General features: G+C 42.9%; 1 protein-coding gene across 3 annotated transcripts in view; it reads right to left on the bottom strand.

Moving 5' to 3' along the window:
* The window catches only part of TAMM41 (TAM41 mitochondrial translocator assembly and maintenance homolog), a 58,081-nt gene extending 37,058 nt beyond the window's left edge, over positions 1 to 21,023 (bottom strand). For 2 of the 3 annotated variants that reach the window (XM_063721874.1, XM_054551699.2), the window contains exons 1-4: positions 20,592 to 20,997; positions 18,034 to 18,216; positions 13,539 to 13,631; positions 4,049 to 4,199 (exon numbers count right to left, since the gene is read on the bottom strand). In XM_063721874.1, the coding sequence (XP_063577944.1) occupies positions 4,049 to 4,199; positions 13,539 to 13,631; positions 18,034 to 18,216; positions 20,592 to 20,726 (562 nt within the window). In that variant the 5' untranslated portion in view covers positions 20,727 to 20,997. Of the gene's footprint in view, positions 1 to 4,048; positions 4,200 to 13,538; positions 13,632 to 18,033; positions 18,217 to 20,591 lie in introns of all 3 variants that reach the window. The other variant, XM_024245383.3, reaches the window with a different exon arrangement.
* Between the last annotated feature and the right edge of the window lie 2,700 nt (positions 21,024 to 23,723).

The following is a 23,723-nucleotide window of genomic DNA, read 5'->3' as shown; positions in this document are numbered from 1 at the left end:
CTCTCATAGAAGAGTGCCCGAAGGTGTTTTTCATTCCATGAGGACCTTAACCAGCCAGATGAAATGGGGCTGTCATGTTTCAATCCATCTGATCTAAGTCCTCAGCTAATTTTTTTTTTTTTTTTTAATTTAAGAAACAGGGTCTGGCTCTGTTGTCCAGGCTGGAGTGCAGTGGTGTGATCATAGTTCACTGCAGCCTGGAAGTTGGGATTACAGGTGTGAGCCACAGCACCCTGCAAATTTGGACAGGCATTATTGTAATTATGTGTAACAAGTTTTATAATTTTTATAGCTGACAACATAATTCCACTTTGGAGAACACATCCACGGAAGTCAGTGCCTCCTTTGCCCCTTTCCCAACGAAAGTAATCTGTACAAAGTGATTCATAGCAGTGTTGATAATAAAACAGTGATAAATGGAGCTAACATAAGTGTCCATCAACCACTGGATGATTGAGCAAATAACAGTTTCTCAACCTGAGGAAAACCCATGTGACCAACAATAATACATAAAAATAATAATAACAGCAATCATTTTCTGAACACTAACTATTAATGAGATAAGATGCTGGAGGCAGCCAGGCACAGTGGCCCACACCTATAATCCCAGCACTCGGGGAGGCTGAGGCGGGAGGATCGTTTGAGCTCAGGAATTTGAGACCAGCAGAGGCACAGAGCGAGCCCCTGTCACTACACAAACAAAATCAGCCAGCCGTGGTGGCGTGTGCCTGTGGTCCCAGCTACTTGGGAGTCTGAGGTGGGAGGGTTGCTTGGGCCCGGGAGGTCGAGGCTGCAGTGAGCTATGATCTCACCACTGCACTCTAGCTTGGGCGACAGAGTGAGACCTTGTCTCGCAAAAAAAAAAAAAAAAAAAAAATGTTGGAAGCTATTATATGTATTACCTCATTGAAAATTTCTTTGTGAGATAGTTATTTCTGTTTTACAAATAAGAAAACTGGTGGCTCAGAAAGGTTCAAGCTTGTGTTTCACGAAATAAAATAATGAAAAACAAATAAAACAACAAAAAACAGAAAGGTTCAAATACCTTTAGAAAGCTGGTATTCAAACTAGTCCATCATGCACCAGATGAGTGACCTTAGACAGGGAACCACTCTGGGCCTCAGTTTTCTCATCTGTAAAATGGGGCAATGATACAGCACCCAAATCAAAAGGTTATTATTGTGAGGATTAAACTAGTTATCAAATTTAAAGTACTGAGAGTAGTCCTGGGCACCCAATAATAAAGGCTATTTTCCCTGCCATTAAGCCACAGACTTCAGTCACACCAATCTACTGCTTTCCTCCTAAACATATCATGTTCTTTCACACCCTTCTTGCCTTTCACACGTGTTGTCTTTCAAGTCTACCACTGACTCACTGTGACTGCATGTTATTAATGTGAAGCTCCTTAGAGCAGAAATTCCATCTGCAGTTCTTTAGGGTATGGGATGCTGATTTGCTTGATAAATATTAAACCAAGGACCATTGCCTAAAATTAGTCATTTTAATAGTTGTACTGACATAACAAAGTTCAAGGTGACTCTTTAAAATGCATTTGGTGCTCCTTTCCTGTTCATTTAAATGCTGACTTCTAAGAAAAACTAAAGGGTTAGAAAGCTTTCTTTCTTTCTTTTCTTTTCTTTTTTTTGAGACACAAGACATAGTCTCACTGTGTCACCCAGGCTGGAGTGCACTGGCATGATCTCGACTCACTGCAACCTCCACCTCGCCGGTTCAAGTGATTCTCCTGCCTCAACCTCACAAGTAGCTGGGATTACCGGCATGCACCACCACGCCTGACTAATTTTTGTATTTTAGTAGAGATGGAGTTTCGCCATGTTGGCCAGGCTGGTCTTGAACTCCCGACCTCAAGTGATCTGCCTGCCTTGGCCTCTCAAATTGCTGGGATTACAGGGCCACCACACCTGGCTGGGTTAGAAAGCTGTCTTAAAACAGAAAACAGAAAGAAAAAAAAAAAAAAAAAGGAGGGGGGTGGAGGAAAAATAATAAAAATAATAAAAATAAAAAATAAAAAAAGATAAAGCTTTCTCCTTCCCAGTTTGCAGCCTCTCTTCCTCCACCTACTCTCTTCTCACCCATCATTTATAATAATACTGACCTCAGGGCAGTCAAAGGAGTCCTAAAATACTATATAAAATGTAAAGGATGTTACTGCTACAAATAATACCAATCTCACCTCTGCCTAATAATTACTGGCTGGAACTTGTCCAACAACATGGACAGACATGGTTTTTCTGTTCCTTCTCCTGCCCACTCCCAGGAAAAATACTGAACTTCACAGATTAGGGACCATATATAATCTCACAACTGGAAAAAGATGGACAATGCAAAGTTATAAATAAAAATGAGATTAGTAGACAATATGAATTTTGGCATATTCTCAGGGCTTGGGAGATTTGGGTGGTTTGCCAAGGGATAGAAACCAATCAATTCTAGGACACTGGTTTCTCAGAAGCCTATAAAAGTCAGGAGGAAAATGTGCCTTTCAACACTTTGCCTGGGGTAGGTCTCACACCTATGAAAGAGATCTACCTACAGAGCCGATGTCATTTTCTACCCTCATTATTCTCTTCTAGTTCCAGCAAAAATCAGCTAAAATTGGTAGCAGCTTGAAGGCTAATTTAAAAGTCTTCAAAGAGGTGAAAGCAGCTATGTCATTTGGTAAATTTCCTTAGTAATATTCAGAATTTAGAAGGAACTCCCAGAATCCATCCAACGCAACGAAGATGTTGACTAGAAGGGAAGAAATGGAGGACTGGTAGTGGTAGGGGCAGAGTAGAGAACAGTCCTGCATCTTCTCCCACTAAGTCAGCTTTCATAAAAGGCTTCCGTTCCATCATTTCTCACAGGGGAGTATGGGAAGGTAATCACTCTAATAAAGTGACTTCCTCTGCTCACACAGTGTGCATGTGGCCTGCTCATTCCAGCACAGGGCCACGCCACTCTTTGCCCCTATGTCTTTTATTGGAAGGCAGGAAGGCTGCCAGGTGAAGCTGGAAGCACCCAGAGACCAAGGTTGCTTCAACGCCTTTCTCTACAGTGTTGCAAATACAGCCGTAGTCATGGTAGATGAATTTTGGGAAGATGGAAGAACAAAACCTCTAAGGTCTCTTACAGCATTAAATTTCCATGAAATCTTATCTGTCTGTACTGGGATTCGGAGACTAAGTAAACTGCTTTTCCAATGTTCTGAGCATAAAGTTCTTTGACTCATATTTAAAAATCGGGAAAGATGATATTTTTTTAAGATGGTGGTTTTCAAACTTTTTAAAAAGTGGCAGAGCACTTGTTTTGTAAATGAAATCTTAAACGGAACCTTACTATAGTAAACAGATAGATGGCGGCTCCTCTGGTTGCAGCGAGGGTGAGGGGCCAGGGGCTCTACCCTCTCAGTTGTCTCAGTTTGGGACATAATATGTGTGACCTACTCTCAAACAGTTTAGAAAATAAATATATATACAGTATGTTTACACATACGGAGAAAACAGTGGTTCTCAAAGTGGGACCCCTGGAGGGGCATCAGCATCACTTGGGAACTTGTTTCTAAAAATAAAAATTATTGGGCCCTACCTCAAACCTATTAAATCAACTGTCCGGGGTAGGGCCCAGGAGTCTGTGTTTTAACCTGAGACTTCCTAGTTGTTCAGACACAGGCTAAAGTTTGAAAACCACTGATACAGAAACAATGAGAAAACAAATATGGTGAAATGTTAAAACTAGCGAATCTGGGAAAAGGGCATAGGGAGTTTTCTGTATTATTCTTGAAACTTTTCTGTAAGTTTGAAATTACTTCAAAATAAAAATTAACAACAACAAAATTACCCTGGGACAATAAGCATGGAGATGTGGAGAGGGGACCCGGGAGGTAGGGAGGCAAATCACAAGGTCAGTGCAGGAACCGATCAAGAGGTGATGTGATTTACAACTAAGACTGTAGCAGCTCCAGTGTCGAGTGAGAACAGGATATCTGCAGTCTTCAAATATAAATCTCTTCCTTGTAGAACATCTGGGCAGCAACCATACTAACCTGAATAGGAGAGACCAGCAATCTCTATGAAGAGGTCTTCTTCAGAAAAGCTTTCGGGCAGCATGAGGAAAGCAGCGGTCACAGCACTCTTCAGATTTCTATCGAGGGCTGATCTAAGAGTGACATCCTCGTTCATTGAGATAATTTTCACCTGAAAGAAGCAGAACATTGAGAAGAAAAATTCCAGAAGTGGAGTATTGCTCAACCATGGGTTACACATGCACAGGAACTATCTCAAACTCTTCCCACTGAAGATCTTGGAATATTGGTTCAGGTGACACAAAATTGTTCCTCTAATAAATAATCCCAGAATCTCCTTGTTTTATGCCAAGGTCAAAGAAATCATGACACAGGAAAGGATCAAAATGCCAAAGAAAACAAATATTCTTCTTAAATGAGGAAACGCATCACAGGTTTAGAAAAAGAGCAAAAGTCCTTTGGAAACTTTAATATTTTTAAATTTTATAATCTCACTGTCGTCACTTAATTTTTTAGTCGACAGAGGCATTTTACCTCTTTATTTAGACCTCATCTGTAATCTTGGACCATATCTAACATAGGAAGTTCATGCTCTATTTCGCAATTTCTAGATACATCGATTTTGAACTTGACTAAGGAAAAATGAAAGAAAACTAGCTACAGTAGAAAAAGAATGGGTTTTAGAGATAGGTATGGGCTCAAGTCCAGGTACTTATTAGCTATGTGAGTTTGGGCAAACGATTTGCATCAAAGAACCGTCACAAAGATTGACTATAATAATAAATGTAAAGTGCCTAGAATACTAGCAACTGCTTCGCTCAGAAAGAATTTTTCTCCTCAATACAGAGTAGAAGCTTCCATCTGAGACTTTCTGCAAATCCATTAAAATACAAAGAGTGACTGGGTGTGGTGGCTCACACCTGTAATCTCAGCACTTTGGGAGGCCAAAGCAGGGGGATCATGAGACCAGCCTGGGTAACATAGTGAGACCCCATCTCTATAAAACAAAAACAAAAAAAAACAAACACCTAGCCAGGCATAGTGATGCATATGTGTGGTCCCAGATACTCAGGAGGTTGAGGTAGGAAGACAGCTTCAGTTCAGGTGGTTGAGGCTGCAGTGGGTTGCAGTGAGCCATGATCATGACACTACATACACTCCAGCCTGAAAGACACAGTGAGACCCTGTCTCAAAAAAAAAAAAAAAAATACTAAGAGCTCCAGCCTGTTCTGAGATTCTTACTTTTAAAGACTGCACTGTAGTTAAGAGATGTGTTCAAATCCCAACTCCATCTCTTACTAGCTCTGTGACTATGGGCATAATTCCTTAACAGTAAAATGGAGTAAATAACAGAATCAAGCTCATAAGGCTGCTAGAAAGATCAAGTGAGTTACTGCACACAAACCCTTCAGTGAAATGAGCTTCCTTGTTTGTGCTTCTCAGTGCACAAGGCAAGAGCTTCTCTGGGCCAGGGGTTCTCATCTTTAGCTAGCATTAGCATCACCTGGAGAATCTGTTAAAGCGTGTATTATCGGATGCAACTCCCAGAGTTCTGTTTCAGGAGGCCTGGGTAAAGGCTGAAAAATGTACATTTCTAACAAGTTCTTAAGCAATGCCCAGGGACCACATTTTCAGAATTATTGCTCTGAGGCGCATACTTAGCACTGTCAAATTGCTCTTCAGAGTGGTTATACCAATTTACACTCCTACCATGATCTTTCAAAAACATCATACTGTTTCTGATTGACTTTCTATACAAAGGAAAGGGTCTAGAAGTCCCTAATAAGGACTCCCATATGTCTAAAATATATCTACCATCTCTAAATCATTTGGTACTATCGACACATTTTCTACCTATTCTAGAAAACAGGGCATAAGTTGACTTTCATTTGTCAAATACAGATAATTTCTGACAAAATTAAGATAGCACATAAAAGACACACTATGAGAAACTCCAAAATAAATATTAGAAAGCAAGGAAAGAGTAGAATGCTGCAGTATCCCAAGGCATAGCTTCTTCTCTTCTAATTGTAAAAAACAGTGTTATAAAACACATAACTACTATTTTATAAATCAGGCTTCAGAATCTAAATTCTTTTATCTTTTTTCGCTACTTTTTTCTAAGGGAATATTTGTAACATACAAACATCATATATGGTAGGTAAGCCACTTGATTCAATAACACCCCCTCCTCCCTTAAAATTCTGAGGACTTAATGGACCTTAATTAAGCCTTTCAGCACTTAGGTGAGTTTGGTATTACTGCAATCATCTGCAGAGAGTAACCCATGACCAGCCAGGAACATGACTTGCCTACAGTTGCATAATAAGTTGACAACAAAAATCAGGATCACATCCTTTTACTTGGCAAATTCAGCTCTAAATATTCTGAATTATTCTCATGCATTCATTTAGGGTTATATTCTGGTTAACTTATCTTGAAAGATGATTAAAACAAATTTTAAGGTCCTATAAAAACACCTATGCTTATTCCTTGAATAACTTTCCTGAACCTTATAGAGTTGGCTCTTCGTATCTGTGGGTTCTGCACCCATGGGATTCAACCAATCACAGATGGGAAACATTCAGAAAAAAAAAAAAAAAAAAAAATCCACAAAGTTCCAAAAAGCAAATGTTGAATTTGCTGCCACATGCCAATTACTACGTTGAAGGCAGGCGAATGATGTGATGTGTAAGCACGGTATTAGGTATTACCAGTCATCTAGAGATGATCTAAAATATACAGGAGGATGTACATAGGTTATATGCTAATACTAGGCCATTTTATATCAGAGACGTGAATTCTGAGGGTGGGTGCAGGTCCTAAAACCAATCCCCATGGACACCAAGGGATGACAGTATTCCATACTGAATGATTAATCTAGGAGGGCAACTGCTTCATCTTACTGACAGAAAACTTAGGCCTGGAGGGGTTAAAAGATTTCTCCAAGAGAAGTAGTGGCAAACTGGACCGGGATCCAGTCCCAGGATTCACCCAGTGCTCTTTCCACAACTCTGTGATGTCTCTCTACTTCCACATTCCCATTCTTCATCCCCATTTATCACACATCCTTCTCAATAATTCTTCACTTCTGTTTTTGATGGCTTTTACAGAAGCCCAGTGAAATTAGAAGCTATTTTGAGATGCTAACTATTCAAAGATGCAAAGAAAAGACTAAGTTTTGGGAAATTTTCCTAGTTAACAAAATACCACTTGCTCTCCAAGGAAGTTGTTCTACATAGGCTGTAAGAAAGCAGTCTGTTTGCTATTTAAGATTAAGAGGGTGAAAATAAAAGCATCCTTACTCAAAGGAAAAATGTCAGTTCGGAAGATTCTGCTACTGTGCTGATCTGGTTCTTCAATGAAAGGTGAACTAGGAACTTGTCTCAGCAGCACTGTTATTTGTTGTTCAGAGTGAAAAGCCAGTGAACTCTTGGGACACTGCCAGAGAGGCCTGGGAAAAAAAGAAAGTGCTCAGATTTGTGAATAGCTGTTTGTATCTTACTGGGAATGCCCCGACCTGAACTGCATAGATAACATTAGCACAACTGCCAGGGAGGAAAATCTGTACTGGAGAGAAAGGGGCATTGCTTAAAGGGACTTTCAAAGGAGAGATTTGTGAGTACCTTTCAAGACAGGAAAAAAGAGAAAGTCACATGTGGGCGCCTCTAAAATTGTCACAAGGAGAGACTACTTGAATTGCAGAGTGAAATTTTAATCACAAAGACCACAGCCCTACCTACTGTTCAAATACTCAACCGCCCACCAGAACGTTTCCATTCCAAACGACCAGGAGGTTTAACTCTTCTAAATAGTCACTGCTTAAGGATGAAGAAGAAACGCTGAACATTAGAGCTGGATGAAACCTTACTCGATATCTACCTGCTGGACTCTGGGCTCTTCGAGGACAAGCAACATGGTATCATTTTTAAAAATTCCTTTGGCATACACAGAGAAGAAACAGTTGTCTTTTGAATAAAGAAATGAATGACTCAATCTGTGCATTTCAAACGCTAGCGGCCCAAACATTTGCTTATAGTAGGGCAGAGCCAAAACTAGTAAGCCAGGTTTTCCAACTCCCAGTTTAGGGATCTTTTATACCACTGGGGGTTTTTCTATCCACACAAAAAATTAATCAACAAAGCTACGATATAGTGATGGTTGAACTCTGTGAATATAGTAAAAATCATTGAATTGTACTCTTTAAATGGTTGAGCTGTGTGGTATGCGAATTTTATCTCAATAAAGCTGTTATTAAAAAATAGGCCAGACATGGGGGCTCATGCCTGTAATCCTAGCACTTTGAGAGGTTGAGGCAGGTGGATCCCTTCAGCCCAGGAGTTCAAGACCAGTCTGGGCAACATGGCAAAACCCCATCATCACAAAAAAATACAAAAATTAGCTGGGCATGGTGGCACGTGCCTATAGTTCCAGCTACTCAGGAGGCTGAGATGGGAGGATTGGTTGAGCCCGGGAGGTCGAGTAAATTGTGTTCATGCCACTCCACTTCAGCCTGGGTGACAAAGCAACACTCTGTCTCAAAAATAAAATTAAAATAAAATAGAGCTACATTACTAAAAGGCAAAATATATTGCAATGAATACATTAAATCAAAATCCTCTTGACAAGGTGGTAAAAAAACCACTGCATGTCAATATAAATGCCTTAAAAACTCAAGCACAATTATCTACACACTAAAAACAATGTAAAATACAAAAATCCAAAATTATGTTAACGAGGGAAATAACTATTAATTATTACTTTAGAGGTTTCTTGGCTTAAAAAAAGTTTGGTCACAATGCTACATTAAACACTTTAAATTCCATGGTTTTTTACTTGGGAAAATATTAGTAAACTCAGAAACTTAAGGTTGTACTGGAAATAAAAATAGGGTATTCCATCAATTATGAGATAAGTTAATGGTAAAGTATGATAAAAATTTAATTTACACTCAACTTTTCCCAGAAAGTCCATCTTTTCTAAGCAAGATACTCATATATATATATTTGGAGACAGGGTCTTGCTCTGTCACCCAGGCTGGAGTGCAGTGGCATGATCTTGACTCACTGCAACCTCCACCTCCTGGGTTCAAGTGATTCTCCTGCCTCAGCCTCCCTAGTAGCCACCATGCCCACCATGCCCGGCTAATTTTTGCATTTTTTAGTAGAGACGGGGTTTCACCATGTTGGCCAGGCTGGTCTCGAACTCCTGACCTCAGGTGATCCCCCTACCTCGGCCTCCCAAAGTGCTAGGATTATAGGCATGAGCCACCACACTCGGCCTATATCCCTTTTAAAGACTTAAATTACTAGTGATTGAGAAATTCTATTTCAATTTGCAAGATGCAAGACAATTCTGGGGCTTTAGACAACATAATTTAATGTGACTCCTTTTAAAACACATAAAGATAAAGAATTCATACTCATATTCTCATAATTCTTTCTTAAGATATTTACCCAACTTTCTTGTCCAAGATACTACCACCCTCTTTTCATTAGATTTGTTCAAGTCTGATTAATATTTGCTGCCACCTAGAGGTACAGAGAGTTTGTTTAAAAATCATCATTCTGGTTAACAGTGATTTCCACATGTTGAAAATTGGGAACAAGGTGGAAGAGAGAGTTAATTTGCCCATTTATCATTCTCAATTAAGAAAAAAAGTGTTCAACACTTTCAAATGATTTTATGATACCCTAATTTTCTTGTGCTAGAAGCATAAAAAGCCTTAGAAAATAATCATTGCTATCAGTACATTTTCTTCTCCAAGTCAGCTGAGAGATGCAGAGTTTTGCATGAAATGAGCATGGCTGCTACTACTTATCTTGAATTGCTGTTTTTGTTTTATAAGGATATAACAGTTAGATAAAACCTGAGGTCATTTCCAGTGCTTACATTCTGAGATTTCATGGCATTTCAGGTTTCTAAAGCCTTTTTAAAAATTTTGAAATATTCTAAGCATAAAGTATAATACAAAGAATAATACATTTTAACATTCAATTTCATTTCTATCTCAAAATAACTGAGATAAGCAAAGGCACAGAGAGAAGGGAAAGACCATTTTCTGAGTGTCTACTAAGTACCAGGCATTTCAAAACCCTCTGAAGTCAGCGCCATCAGACTCATCTACAGATGAAAACACCCCGAGGCTTAGGGAGACTGTCAGTGGTGCAGGGTCACAACATTAGGAAGCATCAGAGCTGGGATCCTAACCCTACATCTGTTGGATTCTGAAACACTGTGTTCTTCCCAGCAGTACTACTCTGCTTCCAATATTCCTTTTCCCTTTTTTTTTTTTTTTCTTTTTTTGAGACTGGGTCTCGCTCTGTCACCTAGGCTGGAGCGCAGAGTGCAATGGCACGATCTCGGCTCACCTCTGCCTCCCAGGTTCCAGCGATTCTCCTGCCTCAGCCTCCTGAGTAGTTGGGATTACAGGTGCATGCTGCAACGCCCAATTAATTATTGTATTTTTAGTAGAGATGGGGTTTTGCCATGTTGTCCAGGCTGTTCTCGAACTCCTGGCCTCAAGTGATCTGTCTGCCTCAGCCTCCCACAGTACTGGGATTACAGGCATGAGTCACTGCACCTGGCCCTGCTTCCAATTTTCAATACCTTTGTGGACCTTTATTCTACAGATAAATTAACTGAAGTTCAGAAAGATAAAACAAGATGCCCAAGTTTATGTAACAGCTAATAGGTGGCAGGACTGAATATGACTCAAGGCTTCTAATTTAATGTCCATTATTCTTCCCATCAAGCTACATCTTATGTTTTTGTTTGTTTTGAGACAGAGTCTCGCTTTGCCACCCAGGCTGGAGTGCAGTAGCTCAATCTCGGCTCACTGCAACCTCCACTTTCCAGGTTCAAGCAGTTCTCCTGCCTCAGCCTCCCGAATGGCTGGGATTACCGGCGTGCACCACCATGCCCGGCTAATTTTTGTATTTTCAGAAGAGACGGGGTTTCACTATGATGGCCAGGCTAGTCTCGAACTCCTGACCTCAAGTGATCCACCTGCCTCAGCCTCCCAAAGTGCTGAGATTACAGGCGTTAGCCACCGTGGCTGGCCCATCTTTTGTATATTTAAAACAAACAAAACAAAAAACAAAACAAAAAACCCTTGGAAATAAAATATTTACAAATTTCCAATTGCTCAATTATGAGCTTTACTAGTTATCCAACTTAGAAATGAGAAATGTATCTGTATAGATATGATATTTCAGTAAGCCTATCATTTCTGGACTTTAAAAAATGTTTTTAATTAAAGTAAAAGTTACAGTGAAGTGCACACATCTTAAGGGTACAGTTTGATAAATCTGTCCATGTGTATACCTGTGTAATCTCTGCCCGGAGAGTGTTTCTGGACATTTTAAGGAGCTACACTATGAAACTGTAAGCCCAGGTGCAAAGCAGGAGAATCCTGACAGCCCACGCACATCAATAAAGAGATGTTTATGACACAAACCAGTGAGCTAAGGCTATGGAAATCTGTCATTTTTCCCGTAGATTGCTACAGAAGCAGCACATCACTGTCTGGGGAGACACTCGAGAACAATCCATCGGCCTCTTGTGGAGCCTGGGACCCTCTCACACATAATGAAAATCTTCCTTATAGTTGGAAGTGTGAGATTAGCAACTGTAACTATTTAACACAGTTCTCAAACTATGGAAAGACCCTTTCTCAGAACACAGACTGATTATCTGAAAAAAAAAAAGAAGAAAAGTGATACTGCAAATACTTGTTAAAAGTTTAAGTTCTCTCCCACTTTTTTCTCCCCGTTTTGTGTTTGTTTCCTGTTTCTACTAAAGCCCAGGGAGAAGCCTACTCCCCACAGCCTCCTCTAGCTGTGTCCCAAAAGAGCTAAGACAATAGAGAAAGCATCACTACTGGCCTGAGAAAGAGAATAAATGGGATGGGAACACCAGTCCCTTGGAATGACTACTTGGTGCATTCATTTATTCAACGGTTACTGAAGGATCCCACGACTCAGGCACTGCCCTTGGGATGCATCAGTGGACAAACGGTGCCTCCGTGGTACATGTCCTAGGAGACAATGTGACTGGGTGGTGCTAAGGGAGGCTCCACTGAGGCACTAGGCACCTCCTCTGCCATCCTCCCCTAGCCCAGATGGGTCAACTTGGAGCCCGATCCAGTCATTGGAGAATCTTGAGAGGGAGGGCAGCAGGAGGGAGAGTGGACTGCGACCCAGCTTCTACGCCCAGCACTTCTGACACCAAATGTGGGTGTCACACCAAGCAATTCTCCAGCCCTCCAGACACCAACTGAGTGTCCTACAACTGAATTCGATTCTGACCCTAGCTACCTGGAGTCAGAGTCAGATCCCACAGGTTACGGGCTCAGTTCCACAAGCCTCCCCCACTTCAGACACCAATCACAAGTTCAGGCTGCCTGTACTCTGATTGTTCACTAGAAAGGAATGGGGGCTACTTCCCGTTTCCTCTGGTTTCATAATTTGTTAGAATGGCTCCCAGAGCTGAGGAAGGCACTTTTTTTTTTAGACAGAGTCTCACTCTGTCACCCAGGCTGGGGTGCAGTGGTGTGATCTCGGCTCATTGCAATTTCCATCTCCCAGGTTCACGCAATTCTCCTGCCTCGGCCTCCCCCAGTAGCTGGGATTGCAGATGTGTGCCACCATGCCCAGCTACCTTTTTTGTATTTTTAGTAGAGACGGGGTTTCACCACTTTGGCTAGGCTGGTCTTGAACTCCTGACCTCAAATGATCCGCCCACCTTGGCCTACCAAAGACCTGGGATTACAGGTGTGAGCCACTGCACCCAGCTGGGAAGGCAGTTTTCTTGCATGTACTCGGTTATTATAAAGGACACAACTCAGGAACCGCCAAATGGAAGAAATGCTTGGCAAGATACGGGGTAGCAGAAGGGTGTGGAGCTCCACAACTTCTCCGGGCACACCACCCTCCCAGCACCTTGATGTGCTTACCAACCCAGAAGTTCTCAGAACCCCTTTGTTTTTTTTATGGAGGTTCCACTGCCTATGCACAACTAATTAAATCATTGTCCATTGGTGATTGGCCCAATCTCCAGCCCTTTTCCCCTCTGTGAAGGTGGGAGTGCGGGGCTTGAAAGGTCCAGCCTCTCATCACATGGCTGGCTCCCTGGCAACCAGCCCTATCCTGAATCTATCTAGGGGCCCATCAAGAGTCACTTTATTAGTATAAACTCAGGTATGACTGAAAGGAACTTGTTATGAATAATAAAAGACCCTCTCATCCCTATCACTTAGATATTCCAAAGGTTTTAGGACCTCTGAACCAGGAGCCCAAGGAAAAAAACCAAATACATATTTCTTCTTATATCACAATATCACAATAGAATATGTGGATATTATTTGGCAATAAATTTTATAGGGAATAGGAAGAGTCAGAAACTCATTTCTATTTCCAGAGTTCCATCTCATTGCAATCACAATGATCAAAGTAAGGTTAGGCTCAGAGAGGAAAGGCATCCTTAACTGTGCAGCCTATAAAACACTCACCGGTTTTTGGAGTCGTCCAGCAATGTATAAGTTATTCCAGTTGAGGAGATCTTCAATCAGAACATTAGTGCTAATAACTCCATATTTGATAAGCTGAAGGAAAAAAGAAATGGCACAAAAAGGAGTAAAATACCATGTTATTGCTTATACAAGTATAAAATATAAGGAAATAGATAAAATTCTTGACCAGAGCAGTACCTTGATTCCAAAACCACTCAAAACACCTGCCTTGTGAAAACACACATCTGCACCAAAACCTTTAAGAGGTTAAGTGTCCAAGACTGATTTAGCCCCTAGGGTATGTAAGGGGAGGTTGCAACTGTCTTCACAAGATTATAACAGTGAGAGAAGTCTAGCATGGCTGACTCCATCTTGCTGCCAGCCTCACAGGCTGGCTATCCAAGCTCATGCCTGGGTGTAGGTCAAGCCAACCAAGGGGGAGGAATATAGTTTATAGTTTAATTTTGAAGCAAGGATGATAATAGTCCCTCCCTAAAACTGTTCCCCTCCCCAGTCCAGAGCTGAAATCCCCTTTGTAAAACTAATGAAAGTCCACAAGATTAGGATTATGGGAAGGGCCTGAATTCTGCTAAAATGTTGGCATAGTTTCTATGATGTCTTACTGCTCAGGAGACATGTGTCCAGAGGTCATAAGACTTGTGAGTTCTCCAATTAATCCTATAGATAACATCACTACTGTAGAACCTAAGATTGGTCTTTTGAGATGTTTTCAGACTTTTGCATTCTGGCAACTGACTGACCCCACCCAGAACCATGACTCAACACTCAGTTGGTCCTGTTGCCCCTCCCTCACCAAAAGGCCCACTCAACCCATGAGGACTGTTTTCCACACCTGTATGATTGCATCCCCAACCAATCAGCAGCACCCATTCCCTAGTCCCCTGCTCACCAAACTATCCTTCAAAAACCCTAACTTCCAACCTTTCAGGGAGAGTGATTTGAGTGACAACGCCAGTTCTCCTGTGTGCCCAGCCTCACGTTAATGTTAATTCAAGTCTTTTTTTTTTTTTTGAGACAGAGTCTCACTCTGTCACCCAGGCTGGAGTGCAGTGGCGCAATCTCAGCTCACCACAACCTCCGCCTCCTGGGTTCAAGCCATTCTTGCACCTCAGCCTCCTGAGTAGCTGGGATTACAGGCGTGCAGTACCACATCTGGCTAATTTTTTTGTACTTTTAGTAGAGACAGGATTTCATCATGTTGGCCAGGCTGGTCTTGAACTCCTGACCTCAGGTGATCCATTTGCCTCGGCCTCCCAAAGTGTTGGGATTACAGATGTGAGCCACCGCGCCCCGCCTAATTAAACTCTTTACGGCAATACCACAGTCACAGTGAACCGATTTTGTCCACGCGACAGGCAGGAAGAACCCACCAGGCAATTACAAGGTGACCACTATTTCAACTTAGGTCCATGTGATGTTAAAGGTGGAAAGGCTCTTAGATGCTATCTAGTATTGGTCCTCAGTGGATTGCGAGTAAAAAAAACTGGTCCTTCCCCAAAGACAGTTTGAGAAGTGATAATTTAGTTCATGTTCCTCATTTGAGAAATAAAAAACCTAAAGCTCAGAGAGAACAAATGACATGCTCAAGGTGGCACCAGTAGTAGCAGAGTCAAAACTAGGTCCCAGAATTTCAGTCTGGTCTTCCAATGCTCTTTTCATTACAAAGTACAAGAAACTTTAATTAAAAGTTTTCACTGACATCCTTTACATAGTGAATTTCTCTTTTGCTATTGACTATTTCAAACACTTTTGTAATTACAAAGCAACATCCAAAAATAAAACTTCTTTATTCATGCTAAAAAAAGAAATTATAGTTCAGCCCATTTCTATTTTTTTTTTTTTTTTTTTTGAGACAGAGTCTTACCCTGTTGCCCATGCTGGAGGGCAGTGGCATGATTTTGGCTCACTGCAGCCCTGAACTCCCTGGGCTCCAGTGATCCCCCCACCTCAGTCTCCAGAGTGGCTGGAACCACAGGCATGCACCATCATGCCTGACTAATTTTTGTATTTTTTTGTAGAGATAGGGTTTCACTATGTTGCCCAGGTTGGTCTTGAACTCCTGGGCTCAAGCAATCCACCCACCTTGGCCTCCCAAAGTGCTAGGATTACAGGCATGAGCTGCCGTGCCCAGACAGTTAAGCCTATTTGAATAATAATCTGTATAAATCCTGTAGATTTCCCAGGTTACAAAGTCCCATTTGCATAAACAAGTATCTTCAGACCCACTTTGCTGAACTTCAGTATCCAAACAGCCTTCTCAGGCTGCAAATATATAAAAAGTAGCTAAAAATTGTCAATTAAAAAGTAGTCTTTTGGCATATAATTATGCCCAAACATTTGATTACTGGAACTTATAATATTGCTTGAAAATTACTAATTAGAGATAGGTTTGGCATAATATTAACTGTGGAGAAAGAACAAAGCTAAGTGTCCTGCATGACTCAAGTGGATCTAGAAGGCTGTGCTGAGTGTCAGCCTTTTTCCCCCCAACTCCAGCAGCAGCAGCACTGCAGAAAGCCCTTCTAGCTGCAGGCAAGTAACCACTGGTAGGTAATGGAAACATCACGGGCCTGGAAGTCAGGGGACCTGTTGCAAACTAGCTGCACAACCTTATGGAAGTCATTTCCTTTCTCTGAACTTCAGTTTCCTCAACTGCAAAATACAGGTGAAGCAGGGGTTGGATCTCAACCGGAAAAGCAAATATATGGCTCAAGGGGTATGCAGACATCACCAGTCAATCACAACACTCACTCCTTAGCCAAGTTCAGACAGACCTTCAAATCCTTCCCAAGTCAGTACTCCAACCTCCTGCCCTTTAAAGCGTGGGCCTTTGACCAATGGCATCGGCATCACTTGGAAGCTTATAACAAATGCAGAATCACGCCTGTAATCCTACCACTTTGGGAGGCTGAGACAAGTGGATCACCTGAGGTCAGGAGTTCGCGACCAGCCTGGCCAACATGTGAAACCCCACTCTACTAAAAACAAAAAAATTAGCCGGACATGATTACAGTAGGGGGCTCTGTAATCCCAGCTACTCGGGAGGCTGAGGCAGGAGAATCACTTGAACCCGGGAGGCGGAGGTTGCAGTAAGTGGAGATCGCGCCATTGCACTCCAGCCTGGGCAACAAGAACAAAACTCCATCTGAAAAAAAAAAAAAAAAAGCAGAATCTCAGGTTCCATCTCAGACCAACTGAGTCAGGATCTGCATTTAAATGGGATCTCCAGGTGGCTTGATGCCTGTCAAAGTTTGACTGCTTTGAGCAATGAGTGGCAGGGCTGGCACAGCAAGTGAAACCCATATGTCATCCCTGGCCCAGGGAAGCTCTAGGAAGCATCTGATTTAGACCCCTGCTGATCCTTGCAGGTTGGGGTTCTGCCTAGGTCTTGACAGCGCTCTTGGAGACTGGGAGGCTTCAGCTGAAAGACAGTTCAGCAAAGTTCCTGCTGTCAGATGACCCACCAGCAGGAATCCATGCAACTTACCTGCTCTCCAACACCCCACTGTCAAATTCCACTCAACTCCTGGCACCAAGAGGTTCCCATCTATCACCTGACACACATGCTGTCAATCACCTGTGATACCCTCTTCACTTCCAACTTCTTCCTGGGGGTGTCTGCCCCTCCTTCTAGATAAAATCAATCTCCAACCTGACCCTAAATTGGCCTGCCTATTCCTCCCACTAACCAGACCAATGGTTCTAGACCAGCAGCTTCAGCACTGTTTGGAAGCGTGTTAAGAGATGCAAATCTTCAATCCCTACCCCAGACCTAGTGATCAGAACTCTGGGGGTGGGGCCCAGCAATCTGTGTGTCCAACAGACACACAACCTAGGGGATTCTGATGCACACTAAAACTTAAGAACAACTTGGCCAAAGACAAAAAAATAAAGTCAGTCTGGCTGGGCTCAGTGGCTCACACCTGTAATCCCAGCACTTTGGGAGGCTGAGGCGGGCAGATCACCTGAGGTCAGGAGTTCGAGACCAGCCTGGCCAACATGGTGAAACCCTGTCTCTACTAAAAGGTGGCACACGCCTGTAATCCCAGCTAACTGGGAGGCTGAGGCGGGAGAATCACTCGAACCTGCAAGGCGGAGGTTGCAGTGAGCCGAGATCACACCACTGCACTCCAGCCTGGGCAACAAGAGCAAAACTCCGTCTCAAAAAAAATAAAAAATAAAAAAAGTCAGTCAAACCCAACCACCTCCTCACACTGCCATGACAGTTAATGGGAGATGAGGAAGGACTCCAGTCCCTGCTCTGTCCCCAAGGTCAAGACATCTGGCAGGAGTGTGAATGTTTCCTGACTATAAGAACATACATACTATAAAAACATACATATTTCCTGACTATAACAATGTCCAGCAGGAGTGTGAATGTTTCCTGACTACAAGAACATACATATTTAGCTGGCACTCTAATAACCCAGGTTAATAACCAGCCAAGTTAAGACAAAGGCCAGCAGTCACTTACCCTACCATTACACATGATCAATGAATTGTAGTAAACTCCAGCGCCATAGTTATTCTGGATGGATGTGATAATCTTGGGCCCTAAAACTTTTAGGAAAGAGTAGTGGCTCCAATTTTTCTTCAGGTTCTTTGAATGCCATGCGACAGGGTCATCTACTGTGAACACAAAGTCCAGCATAGCATTCTGTGGAGTGAAGAAAAGAGAATAATTTCAGTATTAATTCCTAGAAAGGCAGCAAGAGAGCATGGAAAAGCTCTAACATACTACGCAATTGTGATCAATAGTCAGAAGGCCTGGTGCTGTCATCAGAAACGTAAGCGAGTCTCTGGAACCAATATGAGCTTTGTTTTCATCAATGTAATAACAGCAAACACTTCTTTAACATGTATTGTTGTGCCAGCATTCTTTAAACACTTTATGGGTAACATACGTAGTCACTCCATTTATCCTCAACACAACCCTACAAAGTAGCTACTGCTATTATCTCAATTTTATAAGAAACCAAGGCACAGGGGATGCTCTTTGCCCAAGGACACAGAGCTTGTGAGTGGCAGACCTAAGTGGTCTGGCTCCAAATTGTGTGTGCTGAACCACTGCACTACACTGCCTTTCACAAATGTAACTAAATGTACTCCGCTTTTCTTCCGGATCAAATTAGCACCATCTGGATAAACTCTACGAAATACTATATAAAAGGAAGTCAGTTATTTTATCTCTTACCCATTCACCAACCACTCATTGAGTATACAAGTAATGAGCTCTGACAGGCCCTAGAGCTCTGACATATAAGTAATGAGCTCTGACAGGCCCTAGAGCTCTGACATATAAGTAATGAGCTCTGACAGGCCCTAGGTTAGAAGTATAGAGCTCAGAGTCTACTGGAGAGAATAAACAAATTATCACTACATTGACTTGATAGAGGAATGCAAAATGTACTAATTGCACTCAGAATAGGGATCAGACCAGGGGCACAGGAGGGAGAAATTCTCCTAGAGATGACAAATCTGACTCTTGAAGGACACGTGAGTTAAACAGACTTGCTAGAAGCACTGGGGGAAGCACAGGGAAGGGTAGGGAGCCGTGTTGGAGGAAAGTGCTCTGTGGATATGGGAGCCAGCATGTTCTGGAAGCTGCCGTCAGATATGACTGAAATAGAACACATTTATGCGGTGGGAGATGAGATCAGAAAGGGAGGCCGTTTGCCATGCTAGAAAATTTTCCTGCAGAAGAGCTGACTGGAGAGAAGAGGGACTAAGGGGGTGGGGGGAATTAGATCTGAAGCCATGGCAAGATTCCAGGTGAGAAATGAAATTATATTAGCTAAGGCACTAAGGATGGGGACTGATGTGAGAAAGATGTAGGTGTTGGAATCTACAACTTGTTCACTTGAATGTAAGGAATCAAAAGTGAGGAAATGGGAAGGAAGGACCTTTTCTTGCAGGGAATTCCAGGTCTACTCAAAGGAAAACCTCCATGGAAGAATGAAGAGGTGGCCATCAGGAGGCTAACGCCTGCTCTGTTTCCCACAGTGTGACTCTACAGACCACTGGGGACACTTAAGATTTGGTGGCGAGGCAGGTATGGAATAAACATGTTTTTTAAAAATGTGTAATTATGTTAAGGTATATTCGGGAAAAATAACTAGCCTATAATAACCTATAATTTCTCATATGCTGCCAATTTAAAGAAAAATATTAAATAGTAGTATAAGTGGGAAACAGAGGAAATCCAAGCAACAGCATAGATGGCCTCACCAGGAAGTGAACAGGCAGGATGTTAATCAGAAGACAGACTACAGCCAGGTATCCAGACGCAGGGGGCCCAATTAAAACCTGCACACTGAATTCTGCAAATTACAAGGAAAACTGTACCCTTACTGAGGCTGTGCTGAGCCAACTCTGAAAAGTAACAATGCCTAGTCTCAGACAGACCCTTGTTAAAAGTGCTGAGCGAGGGTAAATATACTGGTCACGCACTAACTTTTGATGTTAGTTACTTTCACTGCACCTGCCCTGGCCCTACAACCAGTCCGCCAACTTCCTGAAGTCAGAAGATCATTTTGCATTTTCTCCTACATTTATAGAGGGGACTCTCAACAAACTTGGCTGCGCATTAAAATCACCTGGGACGTTTCTTAAATTCCTGAAGCCCAGGCCTCATCCCAAACCAATTAAATCAGAATCTCCATCGGCGAAACCCGAGCATTAGTATTTTCTTAAAAACTCCCCAGAAAATTCCGATGTCCAGCCGACTGAAAACACTGAAAGAACCTGATAACAATTTCTTTTCCTTTCTTCCACTTGCCCCTGCAGCAGTTTTTCCTTCTGCCTAACTGCTTCTCCTGCTCTAGACCCACGTGGATTCCTAAGTATCCTTCAACACCGTCGCTTCAACTCGCGCTGTCGTTATACTAGGAACGCAGGCCTATGGTTCACTCTGCTAGTGGACACGTGGAGTGTGCAGAGCGGACAGGCACCTCTCCGGCTCTGAAGGAATCGAGGGCAAAACGGGACTCGTGAGAACAGACAGTTCCCCGTCGTGGGGCTGCCCGGGCTCACCTTCTGGTCTGAACTGGGCCCTGCCTGGCGGTACACCCCGGAGCCGTAGACGAAAGCCAGACTCAGCTCCTCGGGGAAATGAGACAGGATCTTGCGGAAGGTCACCCACGAGCTCTGCAGCGTCTGCAGCGCCATGGGGTCGAGGCTAACAGGGCACCCTCAGCGCAGCAGGGCGAGGACAACGGGGCGGGGAACAGACACTGAGTAGGCGGTTTAGGGTGGGAAATGGAAGTCGGAGACCGGATCGAGGGACACAAGGCTGCGTGTGGGGTGGGACTGCAAGGACAGGCAAGGATTGGGGCGTTGGGCCACGAAGAGCAGCGGCGGCAAGACGCAGCCCAGATAGGCTCGGGTGGGCAGCGGTCGTGCCGGCAGAGCTTCCGTCCCTTGCTACGCCCCACGCACTCACAGGCGCTTCCAAGACGCAAGAGGCGGTGCTCGCCTTAGTGTGGGGAATGCGAGGCTTTGCATTGTCCCCTCGTGGTCGGAGGAGTGCCCTACAGGCTGGCGGCTCGGTTGCGACTTGGACAAATCGGCGGAGCCGAGCGTCACCGGACTCCCCGGGCCCTGAGCCTTGATATCCTCTGTACTTCTCTCTTCAAACCACGGTTTAAAGAATTACTATAAAATCGTGAGCGTATTAAAGGTTTTTAAGTGAGGCGACACTCACATAATATGGAACTAGCCGTTCTGAAATGGACAGTGTAGTAGCATTTAGTACCTTCACAATATTGTGCACCCATCATCTCTCTAGTTCCAAAATTGCAGATTTCGAAGATTTAGAAAAACACAAAATTAAAATGATGCCCAATCCCACCATGTAGAGAATACCACCGTCAAGATTTGACCGAGACTTCTTTGCGTTAAAGCCCTTTTCAAATACAAGGGTGGATATGGGAGTGCGTGGTAAAGGACTGCACAGACGTTCTCTGATACTTGCATTTAATTTCAATGGTGGATAATAGTTTTTGCCCCCTTGCCTTGGGGATTGGTCTCACAAAGGGTGCTTCAAATGCAGTTTCTGGAGGAAACAGGACCCTAGGAGTAGAAAAATCTTACAGCTCTCCTCTTTGTATAACTAGAGAAACTTGCTGAAGATTACCATTCAGGAGGTGGTTTGACTTCCAGGACAGAAACTTTTTCAGCTACCCTCTTCTTCCTCCCCAAAATACACTACCTCTCAAAAATAATAGAAACAGTAATAGCTAACATTCAGGTAATGTTGATACATTTTCACATGCACTTCTCACTGAGTACCACCCTCTAGTGCCCTGTGGCAGGAGGGCCTTGGTTTTACTGATGGCCAAGCTAAGGCTTAGAGAGGTAAAGCCAGGTGCTTAGGATCACATTAGCCTGTGGCAAAACTAGAGCTCAACCCAGGTCTGGCTCCACCTCTGGGATTTTTTCGAAAATATTTTCGAAAATTCTGCTCTGTCCTTGAAGGGTTTTGAGCAAGGACTTATGTAATTCACACGTTAGCCTGAATTAGGGGGGACTAATTAGACAGTTGTTATCATAGTTCCCCCGTGAACTGGAAACGGCTAGGCCAAGGTCTTAGAAGCAGGGATGGGATTAAATCAATTGGAAAAATGATTACTTGCACTCACACTCTGGGCCTGCACTGAGATGAAGAGATCTGAGCTGCCTGCTGCCCTGCAGGAGCTAGCGGTCTATAGAGGAGAGGAGACAGACCTGCAAATCAGAATAGAATTTGGGTAATGCAGCCAGGTACCCAGCACAGTGCGGGAATGTAATGTCCCTCCAATGGGAACCTCAACCAGTTCTGGGTGTTCGGGAAAGGGACCAGAAGAGGTTTCGCAATGATGGCATTTCGAGCCAGGCCTGGAAGCTGGGTAGGAGTTTATCAGGCAGAAGATAGATGGGAAAATTCTACCAAGAAAGAATTGAAAGGACTCAGTGACAATAATAATACTAATAATAGGTATCATTATTAAGCACTTAGTATGCCCAGGTACTTTTTATACTTCTTTGGGGTTTTTTTTGTTTTTGTTTTTGTTTTGAGACCGAGTCTTGCTCTGTTGCCCAGGCTGGAGTGCAGTGGCACGATCTCAGCTCACTGTGACCTCCGCCTCCTGGGTTCAAGCGAGCATGCCTGGCTAATTGTTGTATTTTTAGTAGAGATGGGGTTTCACTATGTTGGCCAGGCTGGTATCGAACTCCTGACCTCTAGTGATTTGCCCACCTCAGCCTCCCAAAGTGCTAGAATTACAGGCGTGAGCCACCGCACCCAAGCTTTTTATACTTGTTTCTTTTCATCACTCCAAAGATCCTATGAGGCAGGTTCTCTAAGATGATGATATTTTTCATATGAGGAAACAGAGGTCCTAAAAGGAGCAGTAAATGTTCCAAAGTCACACAGGAAAGTGGTGAAGTCGGGGTTTGAACCTAGGGCTGCCTACCTCTAAAGGCCAAGGTCTTTACCACCATGTTTAAGTGTCCTCTACAGTGGCTTGCAGGGTGAGAGAAGGAAATCGGAAGAAAGCTGGCACTCAGGCATCAGCCAAGGGTCAGGAGCAGCAGCAGTAGCCACAGCAACAAGCAGGAGACCAGGGCAAGGGAGCGGAGAGAGGCCATTTGTCTGCGGCCCCTGGTGTAGGCATGGTCACTTCCGTTCATTTTTACTACAGATCGCCCTTGCCCAGGGTGCTGGAATCAGAGTGTACTCACCGTGGAATTACACTGAAGCCTCTCACCCAAAGACAGTGAATAAATCCCATTACCAGCCGGTTCCTTTTTTATTTCCTTCCTTCCCTTGGGGAAATAATTCAACTTCATTGGATTTTTCCTGTTTGCAAAAGTAATCCATGTTCATAAAAATGTAAACATTATGAAATACATACATCATGCCCCAGAAATAGCCACTGGTAATCTTTGGCACATATTCTTTCCGATATTTTTCTATGAATTTATTAACATTAAAAACAATTTTAAGTGGATTCCTAGGATAGATACTATTTTGCAATTTGCTTTTCTGCACTGAGCATATCAGGGACAATGTTCTGTGTCAGAATATATAGATTTCCCTCATTCCATGTATTAGTAGCAAATTATTCTAAAATATGGATATGCCATAATTTTGTTTAAAATTTTTTGTTTAAAAGAAAGTGTTTA

This window comes from Pongo abelii, chromosome 2 (assembly GCF_028885655.2).
Source record: "Pongo abelii isolate AG06213 chromosome 2, NHGRI_mPonAbe1-v2.0_pri, whole genome shotgun sequence".
Taxonomy (NCBI): domain Eukaryota; kingdom Metazoa; phylum Chordata; class Mammalia; order Primates; family Hominidae; genus Pongo; species Pongo abelii.
Note: the sequence above shows the minus strand (reverse complement) of the source record. Positions and strands in the feature narration are given on the sequence as shown.